This window comes from Gopherus flavomarginatus, chromosome 3 (assembly GCF_025201925.1).
Source record: "Gopherus flavomarginatus isolate rGopFla2 chromosome 3, rGopFla2.mat.asm, whole genome shotgun sequence".
Taxonomy (NCBI): Eukaryota; Metazoa; Chordata; order Testudines; family Testudinidae; genus Gopherus; species Gopherus flavomarginatus.
Window position 1 is genome coordinate 170,628,780 of NC_066619.1, and position 21,734 is coordinate 170,650,513.

General features: G+C 40.7%; 1 protein-coding gene across 4 annotated transcripts; it reads left to right on the forward strand.

Annotated features, from left to right (window-relative positions):
- The first annotated feature begins 1,495 nt into the window (after nucleotides 1–1,495).
- Nucleotides 1,496–19,463, forward strand: PITX2 (paired like homeodomain 2). Of its 4 annotated transcripts, none has more exons than XM_050944058.1 (5): nucleotides 1,496–1,579; nucleotides 5,102–5,157; nucleotides 5,531–5,671; nucleotides 16,329–16,534; nucleotides 18,650–19,463. In XM_050944058.1, the coding sequence occupies exons 2-5, from the start codon at nucleotides 5,112–5,114 to the stop codon at nucleotides 19,211–19,213; spliced, it is 957 nt and encodes a 318-aa protein (XP_050800015.1). In that variant the 5' UTR covers nucleotides 1,496–1,579; nucleotides 5,102–5,111; the 3' UTR covers nucleotides 19,214–19,463. The 4 variants fall into 4 exon arrangements, with proteins under 4 accessions (XP_050800015.1, XP_050800016.1, XP_050800017.1 ...); XM_050944059.1 differs by having other exon boundaries at nucleotides 5,534–5,671; XM_050944060.1 differs by lacking the exon at nucleotides 5,531–5,671.
- The last annotated feature ends 2,271 nt before the right edge of the window (nucleotides 19,464–21,734 follow it).

The following is a 21,734-nucleotide window of genomic DNA, read 5'->3' on the forward strand; positions in this document are numbered from 1 at the left end:
TTTCAGTGGATGGTGATACAAACTCAACTGAATGTTTTGGATATTAGATTGTTTCCTTAAACGATGTATTACGAATATCAAATGTTAGACGGAGAATTCAAATAACTTCAGTTGTTTGTCATAAATATATGTATGTACGTGTGGGTGCAAAAAACCTAGGGATTTAAAAACTATCGCACACGATGTTTGTTTGTAATCACCTTTCACACCCAGTAGTAAATTTGTCCTATTTGTATAGCACTTTACTAGCCAGCCTATACAAATAAATCGCGATAAAGTTTACAAATACCTATGTTCTTTCCTAATGACAAACAAAACATTACATTTAAATGGTCAGGCAGTTGTTCGTACCCTCTATCTATAGCTTCCTACAGTAGCATACATTTTCAGAAGCAAATGTAAATATCTAGATAAGCACAATATTGCGGGGGTAATATGGTTCTTGCAGAACCCTTAACCTCATCATTTTAAAAAATGAGTTATCAGCGACCCTGTGTGAACTTGTTGGGTGCATCTACAGCAGAGGAAATTCTAGACTTAAATGAGCTTCTGAGTCTTGTACATCGCAATCCCTTCATTAAAACTGACCAGTGCCTCCCCTTCCCAAGTGCACACTGGGATCCGCAATGTGTTTTCAGTCTGGTCCGAGTTGACTTTGAACTAGTGGAACAGCCCTGAGCGGGAGCAAAATGACCTGGCCCTTTACGCAGACTTCAGCAGCGCTGCCTTTCCCATCTCACCTCTCTCTCTGGAGCAAGCACACACAGACCCCACTCTCTCTCACCTCGGTTTTCTTCTTTAGCTCTAACTATTCTTATTCCTTGGCTTGTTTCTTCTCCTCCTTTCCTGTTTTTCTTTTCTTTTTCCCACTTCCCCAAACACACACACGCGCACACACGCACACACGCACACTTTTTTTCTCAGAGTTTCTATTACTCTTCATCCTTGCCTGACTCATCATTCCGATTTTCGCGCGTGTGTCTGACATACAAAGGCTAAAATAGCAGAGAGGTAATGTAGATCCTACTCTTCATTGCCCTGCCTTCACTCCGGTTTCTCGTGCGGTGTCTGTCTCTATTCCCCAGCCTGACTCTATTTTATTATCTCCCGTCTTCCTGCTTCTCTTGTCTGTGTGTCCCTCTGCCTGGCTCTTTCTTTGCAGCTCGTATCCCGCCCGCTTCCCCGCGCAGCTCCCCTCGGCGTATCGCTGTCTCTGCCTCCCCTTCCCCAGCTCCATTGCCCCCTGCGCTCCCCCTCGGCTCCGCGCCTCGGTGCAGTGAGTTTGGTGGAATCTCTGCTGACGTCACGTCGCTCCCAGTGCAGAGAGGGGGCGAAAGCGAGGGAGCCGGAGAGTGAAAGAAAGAGCGAGTCAGACACTGGAAGATCTCCGATCCCACAGCGAATACACTAGTGTCCCGTCCCCCCCCCCGCCCTCCACGGAACCCTGCGCTCTCGTTTGGATCCTTTATTACTTCTGCCCCCGCGCCGCTGGCGCTGCAGTCAAGCCAGCCCCCAGGATTTGCTCAGTCTCGAGGAGGAGAAGAAAGAATAACGGGGTGGAAAGCTCAACTAGTAGCCGGTAAGTGGAGGCCCGTCCTTCCCTGGGATGTGAGATAATGCGAGTCCGAGAATTGGTTCCACTGCGCGGGGATCCTTCCGATCGGTGATTTGTGTGACTCTGATGTCTCTTTTCGCGAGCTAGGGTAGTTCGGACAGACGTGAGTCGAGCCGTTCTGGGGACTTTGCGCTGTTTTTCAGTCATGGCAATAATGATCTATGGGGGCAGTTCAAAGGCAATAGAGAAGATCGTGAGTTGTCTCGGAAAACGGTGCAGCTACCTGAACCCTCCTCTACCTACTTCACGTTAATACATCTGGAGGGATTGGCATTCAAGAGATAAAAGGAGTCAAGTCACTGAGGGTGGGTTTTTTTTTTAAAGGCATCTAATGTTTTGCCTAGGAAAAAAAATCCATCTATTAAATGAGGCCTTGAGAATACTACCTGCAAGCCAGGCCCTTTTGCAGAAGAGAGTTTAATTATTTAGATCAGTTCAGATTGGTCACAATTTTAAAATTGTGTCTTTCTAATAATGCTTTTAAATTAGTGCGTTTTGTTAATTTATGTTATTATTAGTTAGATTGTTAATTGTACGTTGTTTGTGGAGGGAAAATATTGTCTCGATTGCATTCCTCACAGTACTTTTTTCCTTCTGCCCCTCCAAAATAAAATGAAAATGTTGTGGATCGCTTCCTCTCTTAACTATGCGTACCTTAATTTCTTTCCTAAACGCAGCATTCAAGAACATTATTTTTAAAATTAAGTACATCAGTTACTGTAAGGAAACTTAAATCAAGTTAGGGAAAGAAGTCACCTAAAGCTTGAAGAGTTTTACCTAGTTTCAGACAATTGCATATCTGGGCAGTAAACGAGGAGCACAAAGGAATTGCATTTGCTTTACATGAGAAAGTGGAATGTGTGTGCTGATAAATGAATAGCCTTGCATATAACCTTCAAGAAATATTAATACAATAGAAATAATCTAAATCGTTATCCTGTGTTTACTAGCTTGTAAATAGCAAGGCATGTTTGTATTTCCAGTACAAGAAGACATCCTTTATTTAGTCAAGTAACCCTTACTCACGAGAGCAGTCACTACGGATTACTCAAGTGAATAAAGATTACAGGATTAGACCTTAAATTAAGCACCTATTTCGTTTATGAACCACCTACAATAACATCTACCATATTGCAAAAACTGCTTACTCCAAATTATGACCGGTGGTTCTGTGATATTAAAATGTTTTGCATATGATTTGCAAGATATTTGCCAGGGCCTCAGATTAATTTGTTTCTAAAATAACACCAATGTGTAAAACTCACCTGATATTGCTTATTATTAATCCAGGTCAGCTATAATTTAAGTGCTGGGAGCAGATTGTTAATTAACTGAATTTCCCCAGCAATCCGAGAAAAAGAAAATACTGCAATAGTCTATGAGTTTGCTATTTGTTTTCATTTATAAAAATAATTAAATAGTTTGAAAGTGACAAAGTGGATAGGAGAAAATAAAATAAAAACCAAAGGGGAGAGCAGAGCCACTGCTAAATGATTCAGCATTGCCATTTCTGTAGTCAACGGAAAATTGCCTCTTCTTTTATGCCCTTGCTCCTGTTGAGATTTCTTATAAAAATTAAAAGAGAGAAAATTAAAATCAGCGGTGTAATTGGGATTTGAGCGGCTGAAGCCAAGAGTGTAATAATCCTGTCTAACAAAATATATTCATCCCAGGACGGCAGCATTTGAGGGGAGAGAAAAACTTCCCATTCGAAAAAAAAAAAAGTTGCGCATCTCAATTTGTTAGATAAATTAGCCATCAAGGAAAGCGAAGAGGCAAGGCAACTGAATTTGTCATGCAAGGCTTGTCTTGACAGAGCCGGTTTAAGGACCATCAGAGAGGAATTAAGGTCTTCTTAATTGCCTTCCCCCAAAATTTAGCCACAGTTCATGTACTAGGCCCAGCTATCGGAAGGAGCATGTAATGCAGATCAGAGTTCTTCCTAAATCCGTCTTTGGCTTTGAATATCAATTCCTGCATCATAATAAGAAATGTCAGAAATGTCCTCAGAAACATACCTTGACCATTTGTTTTTATTTTTGATTTTTTAAGTCTCATTTCCTTGGACAAAATCCGTGTTATTTACAGAGCTGCAAACTGCGTTGGAAAATGTGAACGTTGGTTGGTTCAGCCATACTCATGTACATTATTAATTATTATTTTGTTATTTTATTATTATTTATTTAATCAAAAATGTTTGTAAACGCCAGTCTGCGGCATTTTAGGCACCAGCTAATAATACACCCAGTTCAGACAATAAAAAAAGAAGAAGAAGAAGGAACGAAAGAAAAGATTACCGAAATGATGATGACATGCAAATTTCCCCAGAAATTATCATAAGTAAACATTTGAAGCCTGGACTAATAAAATCCCATCTGTGTTACTTCATATCGAGTTAGTAGAGAGCTGTGATAATGAATTTTGTAATATCTCACGAACAGACATCTCAATCAGGCACTAATCCTGTGATTTTACTGCGGAGTCACTAAATCTGGAGCAGCCAAACTGCTGCTCTTTGGCACAGGGCTAGCGAAGGCGCACCTCCAGCCGCGACCAGCAAGTGCTCCCAGGCTGGGGATCCTAAACTGTCACAGACCAGGTTCCCACTGCATGCCCAGCTAGATTAGAAAGAGAACGTTCATGGCTCGCATTGTCGGGTTTCCCCAGGACAGGGAAGCAGCACGTGTAATCAGCGGCGTATACTTAATGAATACAAATGATTTTCTCCCTAGGATACACTTCTGCAATCTGCTTGTGCTTCTATTTTACCTGCTCTTAACTACAACTACTCCATTGGTGCTTGCTTTACTGTCTAAACCTCGCTGAACAGAGAGCAGAGCACAATGGGGTATGAGGGTTTCCTACACCAGAGGGGGCCGTGGTAGCCTTTAGAACTTAATACAGAGAAAGATATAATTAAATGAAATTGAGCCTAGCGCAGGATCGTATTACCCGCTAGTAACTTTACATTATTTTAAAGCAGATGATTATTTGAAAGTGCGAAGCCCCTTCTGTATTACTTATAGGAAGGCTAAATCTGCCTGCATCAAATGTTACCGTCTAATTTAAACTCAGTTTGTTCGTGATACGTATTCTATCCTCTGAGCCGATTATGAATCAACAAACAACAGGGTTAAAATGTGCTAATGAAAAGTTTGGTTGCAAAGTTTTAAAATAGATAAGTGTCTACAAAAGTCCGTTCGCCATTCACAAATAAATTACGCGACTCTTTAAAGGGACTAAAGGCAGAAATGTCTGATCGCCTTGATCATTGTGATCATAATGATTGCCCTTTAATACCAGTGTGTCCCTTTCTGAGTGAAAAATAAGTGAACTTGATTCTGATTTTTTTTAATTTATTTTGTAAAAATCTTTACGAAAATATGTTAGCAACATGTTTCACAATGACTACAGCACGGCTCCTTTGAGGTTTGATTTTTCTTAAGCATTTTTTAAATAAAATCCAATACATTTGATGTTTTACAGATAACGGGTGATGGAGTCCAACTGTCGTAAGTTAGTATCGGCTTGCGTTCAATTAGGTAAGGACAATATTTCCGATCGAGTCATATGAAGATATTATTTATGTAGGCAGAAGAGTGGTTTATTGTCCGTGTATTATCCGTATAAGAGAGAGAGAGAGAGAGAGAGGGAAAGAGAGAGAGAGAGCGCAAAATATGCACGTAGATTTGCATAATCACATATTACATTTACAAATACTGATGTGCAGATTGATCAAATATTATTTTCTCTCTATGCAGAGAGCTGATACTTTAATAGTCAACAAAACTGAAGATAAATATTTTCTGGACTTTTAAATTATTTGTACTGCGGTTCACAGTGATGGTGCTTTGACAGAGTTCGACATTTGACAATCTCTCTTCTCTGTCTCTCTCCCTCTCGTCCTCTCTCCAGTAGGGGTGCAGCCCTCTACAGTTGAATGTCTTTTCTCCAAAGACTCTGATATTAAAAAGGGGGAATTCAATGACTCTCCAGAGGGCAGGAAAGAGGCAACCAGCAGCAAGCTTTTCGGGAGGCAGCATCCCAGCGCCAACGGTAAGCGAGAGCCCCCCCAGGCCTCCTCCTGTCAGTCCCACTCACCTTCCTATCACTCACCCTATCACTCGTGAGTGAGAAAAGAGGGAGAGAGACTCAAATAGGTTGGATGCTTAATTGTTCCCTCTTTGTTTATTCCTTTTTTTTAACTAAAAGCCAAAGAGTTTGTCTGAGGTGTGCAGTGATTTGTCCTGGTTGGAGTCTAGTGAAAAGTGTGGTGGTTGTTATTTGAATAGGGGACATGCAGAGGAAGTTTCCCAGACGCCTTTCACATCCTCCACCTTCTCTCTCTCTCTCTCGAGCTCTTTTTTGGGAGGTAGGCCGGTCCTGAGCTAAAACGTGGTCCAACAGCGACCTCTGCTGCTGCACAGCTGCGCCACTGCACCGAGAAGTAACAAACGGGCGGAACTGGACAATGCTGCCCATTTGCCAAGGAGTTAAGTGGGTCCAGGTTTTTTGCTATGGGGAGTGCACCTCAATTAATAATGGATATTCTTCGCGAGGTATTTTCCCCGTGCAAAGAGCAGAGTGCACGTTGTGAAAAACAACTTTCAGGGGCCAGCTCGTGCCCAATTTTTTTTATTTTTATTTTTTTGGTGTGCTAAGGCAACACTTCCCACGGAGTTCGAAAGGGAGAAGGGAGAGGGGTTGCCTGAGTAAGGAGTGCAGGCAGGAGCTGTCGAGCGGAGTGTCGGGATGGATCAGCCTCCTTTTGATGCGACCCTTTCATACTCTTTCAATGCACATTTTTACTGTGCTTTAAAATGTTCTCTTTGTGTACCTAATCGGAAGTGTTTGCGTCAGCATCTTTTAAAATTAAAGTTCCCAATAAAAATTGATGCTAAAAGTTCAAAATAAGAACCATTTTTGGTAACTATCTTCCACCGTAGGAGGATCTCTCTACCCCCTTTTTGATTCAAGTTTTAGTGGCTCTAATATGTGACTACAAAATGTAATAAAGAAAAACATCAATGGAAACATATTACAAAGAAGAACACAAGCTCGCTATTTCAAGTTCCTATTTAATCCAAGAGAAGCATAATTTTGTTTAAATAAAATACTGTATATTGAAGTGAATAAATAGTACAGGAAACTGGACTGAACTAGTAATGTAAGTATTCCTGGTGTTGTGGTTAAACACTTACTTGTAAGAATATAGTAGTCACTCTATTTGGCTAAATAGCTTAATATTTCTCAGACAACATTCGGTGATTTGCAATTGTTCGTTTCCCCATCCCCCGTTTGGAAGTTCTAATCATTGTTTGAGAGCTCCTTATAAAAATAAATGATTAGACCAGAGGATAGTTAAACATCAAGATTAGAGACAATTCCAAACCCTAAAGTATTATGACCCAATAATTTGTCATCTCGAAAAAATACATGATATTAAATTGTGCAAAAATAAGGTTTATCAGAGTATTGGGCTTTTTCATCCACACGTAATAGCTGTTAAGTAATGTGGAGAGGAAGGATGACATTGGTTTATATATGGTTTGAGAATAACAAAGGCCTTTTTACCCTTCACCTTTTTTTTTCTCCATGAACAGGTGGTCTTAATCAAAGACTATAGCACGAGCTAATGGGAAAGTGGGGACCTTTCTGCTATAATAAATTTATGAGTCCTTACAAGCCAGTTTTATTCTTCTAAGTATTTATAAAAATAATATCCACATATGCACTATGACATGGTAGCTTTTACTTCCCTTGCTGAGAAACAAATGGTTATTTTCTTAACCATTAATTATGAGTCGAGATTATTGTATTACATGTAAAATTTCCTGCCTAGTGCAATATCGACAAGTCTATTTTTTACCCTTCAGACTGAAGGGGAAATTGCTATCCAAACATATTTAATACCATTAATTAAAATATGTGTTGAAGTAATGCTGAAAACCTTGAGTTTGTTGGCAATTTTTTGGAATTTTTAAATGGTAATATTTCGTGGAATTTGTTCTACATAGAGCTACGTATAAATACAGACTGTTATATTAATACCTAATGAATAATTATAACTCCCGAAATGTCCTCAGATGTTAGGATGATTTGTTTGAAAGTAATATAAACAGTATATTTCTTTATTTAGCTAAATTATTTTATTTTCGTTTTCTGTTTTAAATCTTTTATTCCACCTTGTTTTTGTATCACCTGGTTAGAAGGAAATGCAGCGACTTCATCTTTTATGTCATTTACTTCTAACAAATCTTTACCCTTCTGTCAAGGCTTTTAAGTTGCTGTATTAGGAAGTCAGGTATCAGAAACACGAAACAATTATTCTTTAGGAGCATATCCTGCCATAGTTTCTTTTGTACAATTATCGTTGAAGTCACTATGACTTTGGAGAAAAAAAGATATGTAGGAGGAGGAAATCATAGTAAGAGAGCCTAAAAAATAGAAATGATTGCTGAGTTTCTGCAAGTGCTGAACATTTCCATAGCTCAGCAGAAAATAAAGGCTTTATAAGAATAAAGGGAATGTACATAGTCATATTAATATCTATATGAAAATATTCTTACTACAAATAATTTCAAATGCAAATATTCTAATCTGGTATTTAGCCATAATATGGAATATAGGAAAAGTATTTCTTAGTGACAAACCACATAAAACTACTAGAACGGTGTAGTGCGGGGGGGGTGGTTTAGGAGGGGCGCACACAGCAACAAACATTACATTTTATAAGTACTGTTTATTATTATTTTATTTTAATTTCTGTGCGGTGCCCTGGCCTTTTTGATAGGGCATACTGAGTATATGCAATTATTATTTATCTTTTTGTAAATTCCACTTTAGAAATCATGTTAAATAATTAATAACCCAGTCACTGAATAGCAGGTTCACAATATATAATGTTGAAATAACATATTGCGTTATTCCATCGCTCTCAACATCGCAAATTGATTATTTCAACTTATTTAACTAATTATTTGCGGCTGAATATTCAATAATTTAACCTCACTTTTAGAAACTCCCCCGCTCATTCATCTTTATGCACATATTCCCCTGAAAAGTTAGGTACACCACTGTTTAAAGAAATATTATCACTTATTTTTACAGACGTTAAAAGCTAACTATGCAAGCTTGGTAGCCCTCTGTCGCCCCTCCACTCATAGTCTAGTTTCTTATAAGAACCCAGTATCAACAGTTATCCTAATGTAGGTGTGTGAGTGGATGGCTAATAGATGGATGGATGGATATTCAACCGGATCCCAGCCTAACTGAAAATCTCTGTTTCCTGTTAGTTCAGCGAGATACAAATTTCAGGGGCACTGCCAGTGCAGATATTGTGGAAAAGCCACATGAGACCACCAAAATGTCACCGTAGCTAAGTGTGCATGCCAGGAAGTACAGTGGGCTGCTTGAACAGTGGTGTCAGTACCAAAATGTAATTTAGGATGGCAACCGTGTCCAAAAACGGGTAGAGAAGCCATTAGCATTTGGCTTCCTAACAACAGCCTGGCCAGTTAGAGGGAATCCGAGAAAATAACCTTCAGAAAGAGGGAATCCTGAGAAAGATCAGAGAAAAGCATCTGGCCTGGGAAAGAAAGAGTCCTAAAACAGCAAAGGGAGGCCTAGGACTAAGAAAGAGACTGGGAGCTGACCAGTGAAGGTGGGAGCCTTTGAAGGAAGAGAAATGAGGTTTCCAGTTCCTAAATCAGCAACACACTCTGGTCATATGCTACATTTCAGTGTCTCCGCAATTGACTGGGACTGTCTCTCTCTCCAGGAGCAATGCGATTATAGCAGCTCCTACCCCAAATTTAAGTTTCCCTTCAAATATTCTCTGCAAAATGAGAATTAAAAGTTACTTATTGTTCCTTTGGGTTTTTTTTCGTCGTCGTCTGACAATAATAGATGCAGCAGTTGTTAGCCTGACCCCAGGGAAAACTAAATGTATAACGAAAGCTTATTCGTGAGGAGGAATATACTAATGGAACAATCTGATGTCTTCTTAATCCTATGTAAAAAGCTTTGTCGTCTTCCTAATATTGACTGAATGGGTAATTAATGGCTCTTCATCTAGGAGAATACCCGGTAATCCAAGATAGGCGAAAGACAACAAGCCAAAGGTAAAAGACAACAGGACTAGCTGGAGACTCTACATGAGAACTAATTTATCCATTTAGGAGAGTATTACGTCTAGAAACAATGATCTTATAGTAGATGAAGGCAAAAGTGGGAAAATAAATACCTGCAGTATGTCTTGTAAACACAGCAGTATCCAGCTAAGCAGGTCAGCTGAGCTCCTGTTTCAAGATTTCGCTCTCTCTTTCTCTCATTCAGAGATCAGTTTAAATCTGTGCAGAATTTGTAGCGCCCCTCTCCTCCCCGCCTAACGGTTACAAATGATCAGGAAACATAAGATTTACCATAATGGATCAAACCACTGATCTGATATCTACTCCGGTATCCTGTCCTGACAGTGGCCAGCACTGGCTCTTTCAGTGGAAAGCGCCAGGAACCCCGCAGAATGAAAGCTGCCCACAATCAAAGGTGCTGGGTTTTTGTTTCATTTCTTTGTTTGTTTCTCCCCTTCCGAAATCCCCATTGCACAGAAGCTGTGAGGATCTGGAATCTAAAGAGAACCAAAGGTTCTACCAGAATTAAAAAATAAAACAACTTCTGACGTTTTAATTTAAACCTTTAGCAGTAATGTATTACTTGGGTTCCTACAATTAGGTTCAGAGGAGTTGCTTTTGTCAGCTGACAAAATATTATTTCACTAGGGAAATAAAAACTTCATCTCAGATTAAAGGTGAGTATTTTTGGATTTATCTGATTTATGGTCACCATGACAACTAATGCCGAATGTTAGCTACCCTCATGGCTGGGGCGTGGGGAGGACAGGGGGCGAAGCAATGGTAGAGTTTTAATCTCGGTGTTATAAATAAGTGACTGTAGTCTTCCCTTCTGACTATACCTGAATATGTCTCTATTCCTACTTCCCCCCACTCCAACCCTCCACTACACACATGTTCAGGTAGAAATGGATCTAAGATAGCCCATTAGGTTCCGGGAGATGCTTCATAACTATATAAAAAAATATTGCCCGTAATTCTTAACACAATCCAGATTTTTACAAGGGGACCCATTTGATCTATTATCTAGAACCCAGATCGGAGAAGGAATTAGAGCCAGTTAGAGCCACTAGAGCAAAGGAACCCAAAGGGAGTCCAGGGTTTTGTCAGAAGAATCTTGGCAGAGCTGAGGTTTATTCTTCCATCAGTGCCTAGTATTCTAACAACCAAAGGATTCTGCAAACTATAAATCGCCTAATCCTTCAACTCAGAATTTCAAATGCGCAACAGTCACTAAAACTGCATGCTGTGCACTATATAGAAAAGCATGGTTTTGCAGTCACTTACATGTGTAATTATTCTTGACATACTAATAGAAACAGGAAAGAGCTGACAATAAAGACGTCAAAGCAGGGTAGAGTAGAGTAGTGTAGTGTAGGGTGGGGTGAGCGCTTGTTCTTTGATTAATTAAGAATTTGGACCAGAATGTAGGGAGAAGAGATAGACACTAAAGAGACAGACATACAAAGTTTCCAATTTATAATCTTTTTTAAATGCCTATTAAAAAGGAGCATGGTTGGCCACGCATCCTCATGTTCTTCCATTGTTAAAGTCCATAGCAGAGTAGCTGCTGAGAACTGACCGTTTCGTTTCCTTCTAAGCTAAAGAACAATCACTAGGATTCTGTTGCAGGGCTTTTCCAAATGGGGTTGAACAGTAAAATCTAACACTAAATAAGACTAAAATGAATAATCGGTTGATTAATACAGTGACAGAACAGCATAACTCTGAGTCAGACCCCCAAAATCCTCCAAACCATTTGTCTGGACGACAGAAAAGGAAACCGAATTCAATCTCTTATCAGAGAACATTAAATCCCATTGCTCACTATGAGTTACACCGTGCATTTGCGCATGTGGAGTCTTGTGTACAAAATTGACCAATGTTAAGCTTTATGACAGAGGCAAAAAATCAAAATGATTTATGACCAAACAAGTTAGAATTCAACAGAGCATCCCATTACAGAGCAAGCCACAAAGTGCATAATAAGTGCCTTGCAGTTTCCAAACCATACATATGTCTTTTCGTTAAATCCCAGGATTCAAGGAAAGGTTTGCATTTCTAAACTAAAAAACCTCGTCTTCAAAAATATAAATGAAGAATAGCTCTTCCCCCCTCAACAAACACACACTTTGCTCATACTCCACGTATAAAAGTGGAAGCCCTAGATAAAAATAGAAGCCTTGTAATCTTTCTCCTCCAACCCCTCTCCCAGATCGCTTCTGTTCTTTAGCCAGAGAGAGATTTATTCCTTTACAAATTGTGTTAAGGTAATAAGAGTCTTGTGCTTCTCTAATTTCCACCATTATTTGCAATATAATTTCCACCGTTATTTGCAATCCTGAAATACAGAATTAGAAAATAACAATTGTTATATTAGCCTTGTCCACCCACCCATCTCCCGGACTTCCTTTAAAATACTGCTCCGACAGAACCTACTTTGCTGAAGTTCTGAACCTCCAAATCTAAAGCGCAGGAATGTCCCAACCTTGCGTTTAAAATAGTGACACTAGGAGGCATTGGTTTCGTCCTAATGGAGTCCTTTCATTAACAAGGGCTTCGGGGATTTATTGAGTACAGGACCACAGTAATACAGCAAGGTTAAGAAGAAACTGGAATATGATTAGTAAACAAATTGTGCAGAATGGAGCTGGATTCATATTGACTTAGTTATAGGTCATCTACTGCCGATGCAAAGGGAGGAAATATTTACTTTGCACATATACTTTATGATCTTGGGGGAATTAGAGGAAATTCAATAAGAAAACGGCTAGAATCATTTAAAACCCCCTATTTAAAAGACTTAAGCAAATTAGAGTCTTATCAGATTAAAATCCACTACAAATGTAAGAGCATTGTCTCCATCGAAACGCTGTGGGGTCTGAGGAAAGAGATTCTTTGCCAAATCTCAGGGATAAAACACGTCATTTAAACACCAGATAATGAGCAGAATGTAAATTAATTTAACCTTCTTTACCAACAGGCTGCTAAAGTAATATGTATGATTTAGCGAGAAGTAAGACTGCAAGAGATAATACTGAGAGAAAGAGCATCAGCTAATAAGAATGACCTGTCAAAAAATGAATAAAAGAAAGGGAAGCTTGGAAGTTGTGTTGGCTTAAGAAAGGTCACATCTGTGGGAAACTCCCAGACATCTAGAATTGTGAAGAGTAATTATAAGTATAGGAACAATCTCAGTAAATTGCACATACATCTTCAGTGTCTGGACTAGGTCGTGCCATTAGGCGGAACTCTTCTAATCAATGGGGTGCTACTTAAAACCCCTTGGCACTGTTATGGGCCACTCCCGAGCCTACTGCAAATATTTGGAATACGGTGTTTTCTTGCAAATAGATTGAAAGGAGACAAACGGATAGGTTCAAATATATTTGCCTTTTGCTTTATGTGCGGGACAAGCCCATCTTCTGATTGAAGAATCTTCCAGTCATGTGGCCAACATGGAAGGACACATAATCTCCACGCTGTGCGATTTCCTGAAGAACTCCCCATGTTTCTACTATCTCACACCAACAAATACTGCAGTAATATAGCAGGACACGGAAACAAAATCAGAATGTAGGAGGGAGATTAGCTCTTTGTTGGTGCTCTGAGACGCAGCCTATGGCAGGGTTTTGTACTGCCGCCCATCACCGTAATATCTCGGCGTTAGCGGCGTCTGATTCATCGTAGTCACATTATTGCTCTAGATTTCTCCGTTCTCTTTCCTTTGGATAATTTTGGTTTGACTTAGTAATTTGTTCAAGACGAGAGGAAAGAAAATGGTCTCTAAAAATAAAAGGAATTTAGAAAATGTCCCTATGATCAGTTGTTTGAAATCTCCCTGAAATGGTGGGTGGCTATACATTACATTCAAATAAGATTTTTTTGGTTTTATTTTCTTTGAAATTGTCACAAGAAAATAAATGAGATAGTAAAAGAAAAGTGAGAAATGTCAAGGCTTACAAATATAGTGTAAGGATCATTTAGAGAGAATCTCGTTTATTGCTTTCCAATAAAATTGGTATAATTCGAAAACTACCAATTTTTCGGCAAAAAAATCTATGAGTCAAACTAGTATAACGCTGTATAATTTATTATCTATTTGATGTATTAGCTGCCATTTAGACTTGCGTGGTATTTTTAGTGTTGTCGTTTCTATTCAACAAATCTGTAAAACGAGACTGTAGTACTAAACACTTGCTAGGATCATGTGTAAAAGAGTGATTTCTCTTTGACAATCTAGGTTTTGTTTGTTTTTAAATCGGATTTATAAGCTGTTATTTGTCTTGTTCGCAATTATAGAAAAGCTTTTTAAGACTAGGGTAATATCCATTATAGTTTGGGTTGAAATTTTACGATCTGTTCGGTTTTGTTTCTCCTTCTTTCCCTTAGCAGCCTGCTTTTCAGTGTAGAAATGTGTGAAGCCAGCAAAGTATGATGTTTCCCCATAATAAATGTTATTTCTAAAAATGTGTGGGTATATATAGACATACTCCCCAACGCACACATATGCCTTTACCCCCGTTTGGAATCACCTCGTTTAAATACCCAATCTCTTGCAGTTTGGGCACGGCAGGTTTCACAATCCCCTCGTCCCGCAGAGTGAATTACTTAGCCCAGCCCTGTTTCTCTGATAGGTCGCGGTTATTATAGTCTGCCTTCCGCCTAGCTCTTCCTGATTGGTCCGGAGCGACATCATTCCTGCCCTGAGCAGCGGGTCCTGGGCGGGGGAGGAGGGAGGGAAGGGGTCGGGTGACATCACTGCCCGGGGAAGGCCTCCTCTGGTTTTAAGATGTTGGGCAAACAGGGAAGCGGCTGAGCTGATCGGGTCCATTGCTCGCCTGGGTGCTGTGCGTAGATGTGTGCACACGAGAGAGTGGCTGAGCTGTTGAGGGCTGCTGCTGCCTTGGATATAATATCATCTACCTGCCCCTGTCACTCTGACACTTACTGACTGACACTGCCATCGCCTTAGCGTGTCAGGCAGGAGACTTGGTTCCTATGGTTATTCATTATTATTAGGAATATTATTATTATAGGGTCCAATTTTCCTTTTTTTATCATCTTTTTTTTTCTCTTCCTGCTGCCTTCACGCCACCAAGAAAACCCCGTGCGCCTCTGTGTATATTTTCCTTGAGACTTTAGCTAAGGCTGGCTGGACCTGCACATTAGACTTCTTAGGACTCTTTCATTAGAAAGGGTAACAAGCTGCTTCTTGGACGCCGTCCACCGCCGCTGCTTTTCTGTCTCCCACTGGACCAGGGAGCCATACAGGGAGTTGAGCCTGCACCTTCTGCAACGCTGCGCCTTGGAGAGTGGGGTGCAGTGTGTATATATCTATATATACATCGATATATATATACACACACACACATACAGACACACACACAGAGAGAACTATTTGGCTTTCTTTTGCCGATGAACTTCATGAAAGATCCGTTAAGCCTGGAGCGCCTGGGAGCCGGGAATAAGCTGTGCTCCACTTCACCTTCCTCCTCCTCCTCTTCATCCTCTTGCCACCATCACCAGTCGGCACTGGTCATGGCTTCAGCTGTAGCGGCGGGGCAGTCTCGCTCTTCCCTGGACTCCTCCAAACACCGGCTGGAGGTGCACACCATCTCGGACACCTCCAGCCCCGAGGCCGCAGGTAAGAGAGTCCATTCCGGGTTGCGGCTAAACCCACCCATCCTGCTGCCTCCCCCCGCTTACAAAATCCCCCTGGTAACTTCTGCATCACCCTGTCCCCCGGCTCAGTCTCGCTGCTGATCCCCTCTCCTCCGCAGTCTCTTCTTGTATTCTCTTGAGTGAAGGAAGGTGAACTGGAATCGCGCTGAGGTTCCTCGGAGCGTCTCTCCTGGCAGCAGAGCCCGGCTGATTGCCTTCGGTCTGTGTTCATTGGGAGCATAGGGAAAACCCTCCCCCCATATAATGAATTGCTTCTGCAGGGACTCTCCGGCGGGTTTGCATTGGGATTCACTGCGGCTCCCATTTGGCTGCGGATTGCCCCAGCATCCAGCTGCGGAGAAAGGAAGAGAGACCCCTCGGCGCCCTTTAACCAGGGAGTTGTGGGGAAAGAGGGTCCAGAAGGCGAGAGCAAGGATATTCAACCGGACAATTACTTAGTCACATTCTCAGTGCACCTTAATGCGCGAGATACAATACGTGTAGGGACTATCATTTACTTGGTATTTGGAAGTGTATTTGAATCAAGGTCTGATAACTATATTGTCTCCATGAAATACTAGGGGCGTGTTTATTATAAATACATATGTACAGAGACTATAACGCTATGTATCTGGATACAGAACTATGTGCATACAGATAAATATATCTGCATCTTCTATGTATTTATATAATCTGTAGATAGAGTCTCTCACTATAACCTATAGAATCGGATATATCGATCTATGCGGCAGAGAGTGTGTATGGGGTATATATACACACCTAATTATCTTACCCGTAAATACACAGGTTAAAAAAATTCAATCAAACGAGCCTTCTCTCTGTAGAGAAATAATTGCAACCTTTTCTCGTAGTATTAAGGAGCAGCCTTTTGAACGCTGGGTGCCCTTCTTTTACAGAGAAAGAGAAAAGCCAGCAGAGTAAAAATGAGGATGCCGGGGTTGAAGATCCCTCCAAGAAAAAGAGGCAACGGCGGCAGAGGACTCATTTCACCAGCCAGCAGCTGCAAGAACTAGAGGCCACTTTCCAGAGGAATCGCTACCCGGACATGTCCACCCGAGAAGAGATCGCCGTCTGGACCAACCTCACCGAAGCCAGAGTCAGGGTAGGTACAGACGCCGAAAGACCGATGGTGCCTGGCGGTGGGGGAAGCGTTAAACCGACTGCAGCTGCTTTCGATTTCGGTTTGCGTTCCAAACTTCAGAGCCTTTGCACAAAAGCATCAGGGAGCAAGACATTTATGTCAAGGCGAGACAGATTATGATCTCCCTCCTTGGAATATGGTGCATTGCACGTTTCGCCCTTACTGTGCAATGTGTTCTCTTCCTTTTGATCGAAATGCTAATGAAAACATTAGCCAAGAAAGCAACTTGAAACAGGCTTCAACCTGTGCTGCCTCTAATGAGAAAAAGATACAACGTACACAAGGGCTTTTATTTCCTCATAGGCATTCGGGGCATGCCCTTCCTTGCATTTTCTCTTTCTTTTGGTTTCATAACTACCCAAGCGCTTCCCCCTCCCTTCCCCCCTTAGATTTATGGTACTATCACAGTGCTAAAAGTTATCAGGATTATGGGCCAAATCCTGATCCTATGCAATCCCATTACTGTGAGGCCTCGCTCAAAAATAGACCAAAAATTACTCTAGAGATCCTTGCTATTGTCAGATATAACCCATGGTTCATTTATTGCTCTACTTGTACAAGGATTCTGTAAAAATACAGTAAACAGAAAACCCTGTTTTATTTGTGGAAAAAGTTTATTTAGTCTCAAATGTTTCAGAATTAGATTAGACCTATAAAATAAATGAATAAGGGCCTCTGTTTTCAATTAGGAACTAACTTAATCTACAGAAATTTAGAAGTAAAATATATTTTAATTAAAAATGGGCAAGTTTTAGACTTCAGACTGAACTGAACAGTGGAAATATACAGTGAGTAATTAAGAAGTATAAAAAAGGAGAGGAAAAAAATCAAGCTATATGTGTTGTTGGTTAATACAAGCAGAACGGGACTGCAAACTGTTTGAATCTGTCTGGTCTCATCATTATTAAAAAGTAATCTCCATTTAGGCTGTTTATTGTTGACAACAGTCATTTTGCATTCTTTGTCTATCCTTAGTAGACTTCTGGGTAAAATGTCGGATTATAAAATGTTAAGGTAATTTTAGCAGCCACTTCACACTCTATATTTTTATTCATGAGCTGCAATATAACTGATGGATGTTTTGTGAAGATAGCTGGAGAAACATTTGCTGCTTTACTTTGACAATATTTTGTGAATGTGAGTGGGGCATGATATTGGTTTATAGCTGCGTGTAAGCAGTGTCAAGGATTAATTGTACAGTTAGAGATTTGTAATGTAAAACATCGTTTGTGTAAACAAAGAGGAGCCAGGGAAGGCCTCTAGTACACAAAATAACTTTGCAGGAGGCTGACTGACAAATCAGACACCAAGATGTGGATTGGAAAGATTTGCAGAAAGCACACGTTTTAGCCATTGTCTGGAGCGAGGGACCTTAGATCTCATTTAGCACGTTGTTAAAAGGCAAACTTTGCCAAAAAGCAGGAGGACACGTTTGTTTATAAGTGTTTGGGGGTTCTTGAAGATTAGCGCACGGGGAGCTTGCAATTTAAACAAGCTGCTGAGATTTATTAGTATTTTCCCTCTATCTGTAATCGGAAATATAATTTTTCTCCCCTGGCAAAACTCTGCAGGTTTTCTACGCGTTTTGCATTCGATTTGCAGTTTTGATGCGGTTTTTTTTCCACGTAATGTCTCCCGTTTGTAACATGACAGGGAGCAAATGTTGTAAACGCGGTGTCTTTTGTGGCGGGAATGTGTGTTTCGGAATCACAAAAGAAAAACTAATTTGCAAAATGTGTGCTCTAAAACAAATATTTTACGTGATGATCTGCAGCTACCACAGTCTGAATGTGATAGAACAAAAAATCGCTGAAGTATGCACTGCGGTTCCCGGAGAGTTTCTCTGGCGATTTTGCGAACTTCAGGGAGTTGTAGATTTGAGTAAGCATTTTAAATACAAACGTCTGTTAATAGTGAAAAATGCCGTCCCGTTTTATACTGGTCAATTCTCGTCAGAGGAACGGGTGATATCTTTTGTATTACCTACACCGTTAGCAAAACGCTGTGATTTTAGTTTTTGCATAACTAAACCGCGCCTGACCTTTTTATTTGTTTATTTATTTATTTATTTTAAAGGTTTGGTTCAAGAACCGCAGAGCCAAATGGAGAAAGAGAGAAAGAAACCAGCAGGCTGAGCTTTGCAAAAATGGCTTTGGTCCACAATTTAACGGTCTAATGCAACCCTACGATGATATGTACCCCGGCTATTCTTACAACAACTGGGCAGCTAAAGGCCTGACCTCTGCCTCCCTTTCCACCAAAAGCTTTCCTTTCTTCAACTCTATGAATGTCAACCCTCTGTCTTCTCAGAGCATGTTCTCCCCTCCGAATTCCATCTCCTCCATGAGTATGTCTTCAAGCATGGTGCCCTCTGCAGTCACTGGGGTCCCTGGTTCCAGCCTCAACAGCCTGAATAACTTGAACAACTTGAGCAATCCCTCTCTGAATTCTGCAGTGCCAACGCCAGCCTGTCCTTATGCTCCTCCAACACCTCCTTATGTTTATAGGGACACATGTAACTCTAGCTTGGCTAGTCTGAGACTTAAAGCCAAGCAGCACTCCAGCTTTGGATACGCCAGTGTTCAGAACCCAGCTTCCAACCTGAGCGCATGCCAATACGCTGTGGACAGACCCGTGTGAGATATTAAAGTATAAAATACTGAACGGGAATCCCTCCCCCTTCCCACAAAGACTGAGAATTATACTAGAAAGTAATGGGCACTATAGAGAAAGAGAAAAAAAGAAAGAAAGAAAGCAAAGAAGGAAGAAAGAAGAGAGAGAGAAAATGAAACCACTGAAATAAGATAGTCCCTTTGTTTTCAAAGGACCTCCTGCAGCTTCTGACATCTTTCACTAAGAGTATTTCCAACAGTTACAAGAACATATATATATATATATATATATATATATATATATATATATATATATATATATATATATATATATATATATATATATATATATATGGACAAATGTTTGACTGGATATGATATGACATTTTAATGTTACTATAAGCTTGTTATTTTTTAAGTTTAGCATTGTTAACATAAAATGACTGAAAGGATGTATATATATGGAAATGTCAAATTAATTTTATAAAAGCAGTTGTTAGTAATATCACAACAGTGTTTTTAAAGGTTAGGCTTTAAAATAAAGCATGTTACACAGAAGCGATTAGGATTTTTCGCTTGTGAGCAAGGGAATGTATATACTAAATGCGACACTGTATGTTTCTAACATATTATTATAAAAAAACATTGTGTGAATATCAGTTTTAGAATAGTATCTCTGGTGGATGCAATGATGTTTCTGAAATTGCAATGTAAAACATGCCCTGTGTATAACATTTCGTACAATATTATTGTTTTACTTTTCAGCAAACATGAAAAATGTGTTTTATTTCATGGGAGTAAAATATACAGCATACAGTTTTGTCTGGAATTTTTTTTATGAACTAACTGCATAGTGGTAACTACTTCACGCTAATTGACCGATAGATGACACTGGATCCCCTTCTTTGGAAACACGGTGCAGTAATTTTTACTGTAATACGTATAAATTACAGTTATTTCCCCACAAAAAAATCCTTACACTAAAGTTACATGCTAAATAAACTCTGGCCTTGGAAAGATTGACTTCTGCAGAGTAGACAGGATTCCATTATTCCCAGGAATAGCTCATCAGAAAATGGATTATTTGAGATTGCTGGACTCAAGCATTTCTAACGAAAAACAAAGTTGCTGCATCCCTGTATAGAGTGAATGGCTCAAGCTGTGAAGGACGCTTTTATTAAATACTAAAAAAATAGTTTGCAAACAAACACCTCCTATTCAAATCCCACAGTCACCTTTTTTCTTAAGCAGAGAGATCTTCCATATAATGCTCCATTTCTATTTCCAAATTCCGTTCAGACATTAGCAGAAGCAAAGACCACTCCAAATAACCGCTACCTCTGAGAGCCCAAGAGGTTGAGAGGTTAGCCTGAAGTTTCCTGAGCCTTGTACTGCAATATGTAGTTGAGAGAAAAGGTCGTGCTCTCTGTGTTTTGTTTTAAATAATATTGACCCATTAATTCTAAACCTGCTTGTTCGTGAAATTATACAGGATTATAGTTTGCCATCTCCAGGACAATGAAGTAAATCAAGATGAATTACAGTTTGGCCCTCCCATCGGATGACATCTGAACAGGGAATGAATGTGTGCGAATGTTCAGAGCCTTGTGGGGAACAGGGAGGGGGAAGAATGGAGGCTGAGAGGGAACCTTTTTTTATGGAGCTTTTGATTTTTTTAAAAAAATCAAGAATTAATTAAACTATCAAAAAAACTGCAAAAAAAAATCGCCGGCTTGCTGCGTAGGGGGGATAAACGGGCTGGATGGGACCTGAGACGGGAAGGTCCTCGAGTGTCTGTCCCTGGAGAAGCTGAACGTGTGTGTGTGTGTGTGAGAGAGAGAGAGTTTCTTTGCGGCTGGGTGTGTTTTAGCTGCTGTAACTTTACCTATAGGCCGAGTAGACACTGCGCCTTTGTTCTGCACGGAATCGCTGCCACTTAAAAAGAGATCTCAGATAATGTCCCTGCTTTATGATCGGCGCTCGCTGCACATTAACTTCTCTTTCTTTATTTTTGGAGGAGTCGCGGCCAGACCTGCAGGCAGGGATCACGCAGCGGAGAGAGAGCAAACAAAAAGCCCTTTGGACGACGGGTCACCTTCCCCTTGTATTCCTTGGCGGTGGGTGAGAGGCAGGGGCAGCCAGACGGATTTGTTCAGTCTGCAGCGTCCTGACAGTTCAACGGGCCTGGGGAGGAGTTGGTGCCAGCGGCTGGTGGGGGGGATAAGCAGGGGAAATGGGATTCTGTTAAGAGTGACCCCCACCCCCAAGCAGGATAAGGGCGCTTAGTGTGTCTTGGGCAGCGTTGGGCGGGAGGGAAAGCAGTGCCACTTCTAGCTGTTTGGCCCTAGTGTTAATTAATTAAGCCAGAATCAATGGATCCCCGGGCGAAGGTTCCTAAAATGGAAGGCTGGGGTGGGCAGGAGGCCATTTCCCCACCATCGTGGGGCTGGCCAGGGCAGCTCCCGGGACAGAGCCGGGGGAGCAGATGGGGCCTCTTTGGAGCCCAGAAGCAGACGGGCCGCTCCGGACCCCAACTTTCCCCCTTTCCT

Bases quoted from the DNA above. Each gene is read 5' to 3' on its own strand.
- PITX2 (XM_050944057.1), top strand. From the start codon at position 15,166: ATGAACTTCATGAAAGATCCGTTAAGCCTGGAGCGCCTGGGAGCCGGG. The intron at 15,395-16,328 runs GTAAGAGAGTCC...CTTCTTTTACAG, and splicing joins CTCCAGCCCCGAGGCCGCAG to AGAAAGAGAAAAGCCAGCAG. The intron at 16,535-18,649 runs GTAGGTACAGAC...TTTATTTTAAAG, and splicing joins TCACCGAAGCCAGAGTCAGG to GTTTGGTTCAAGAACCGCAG.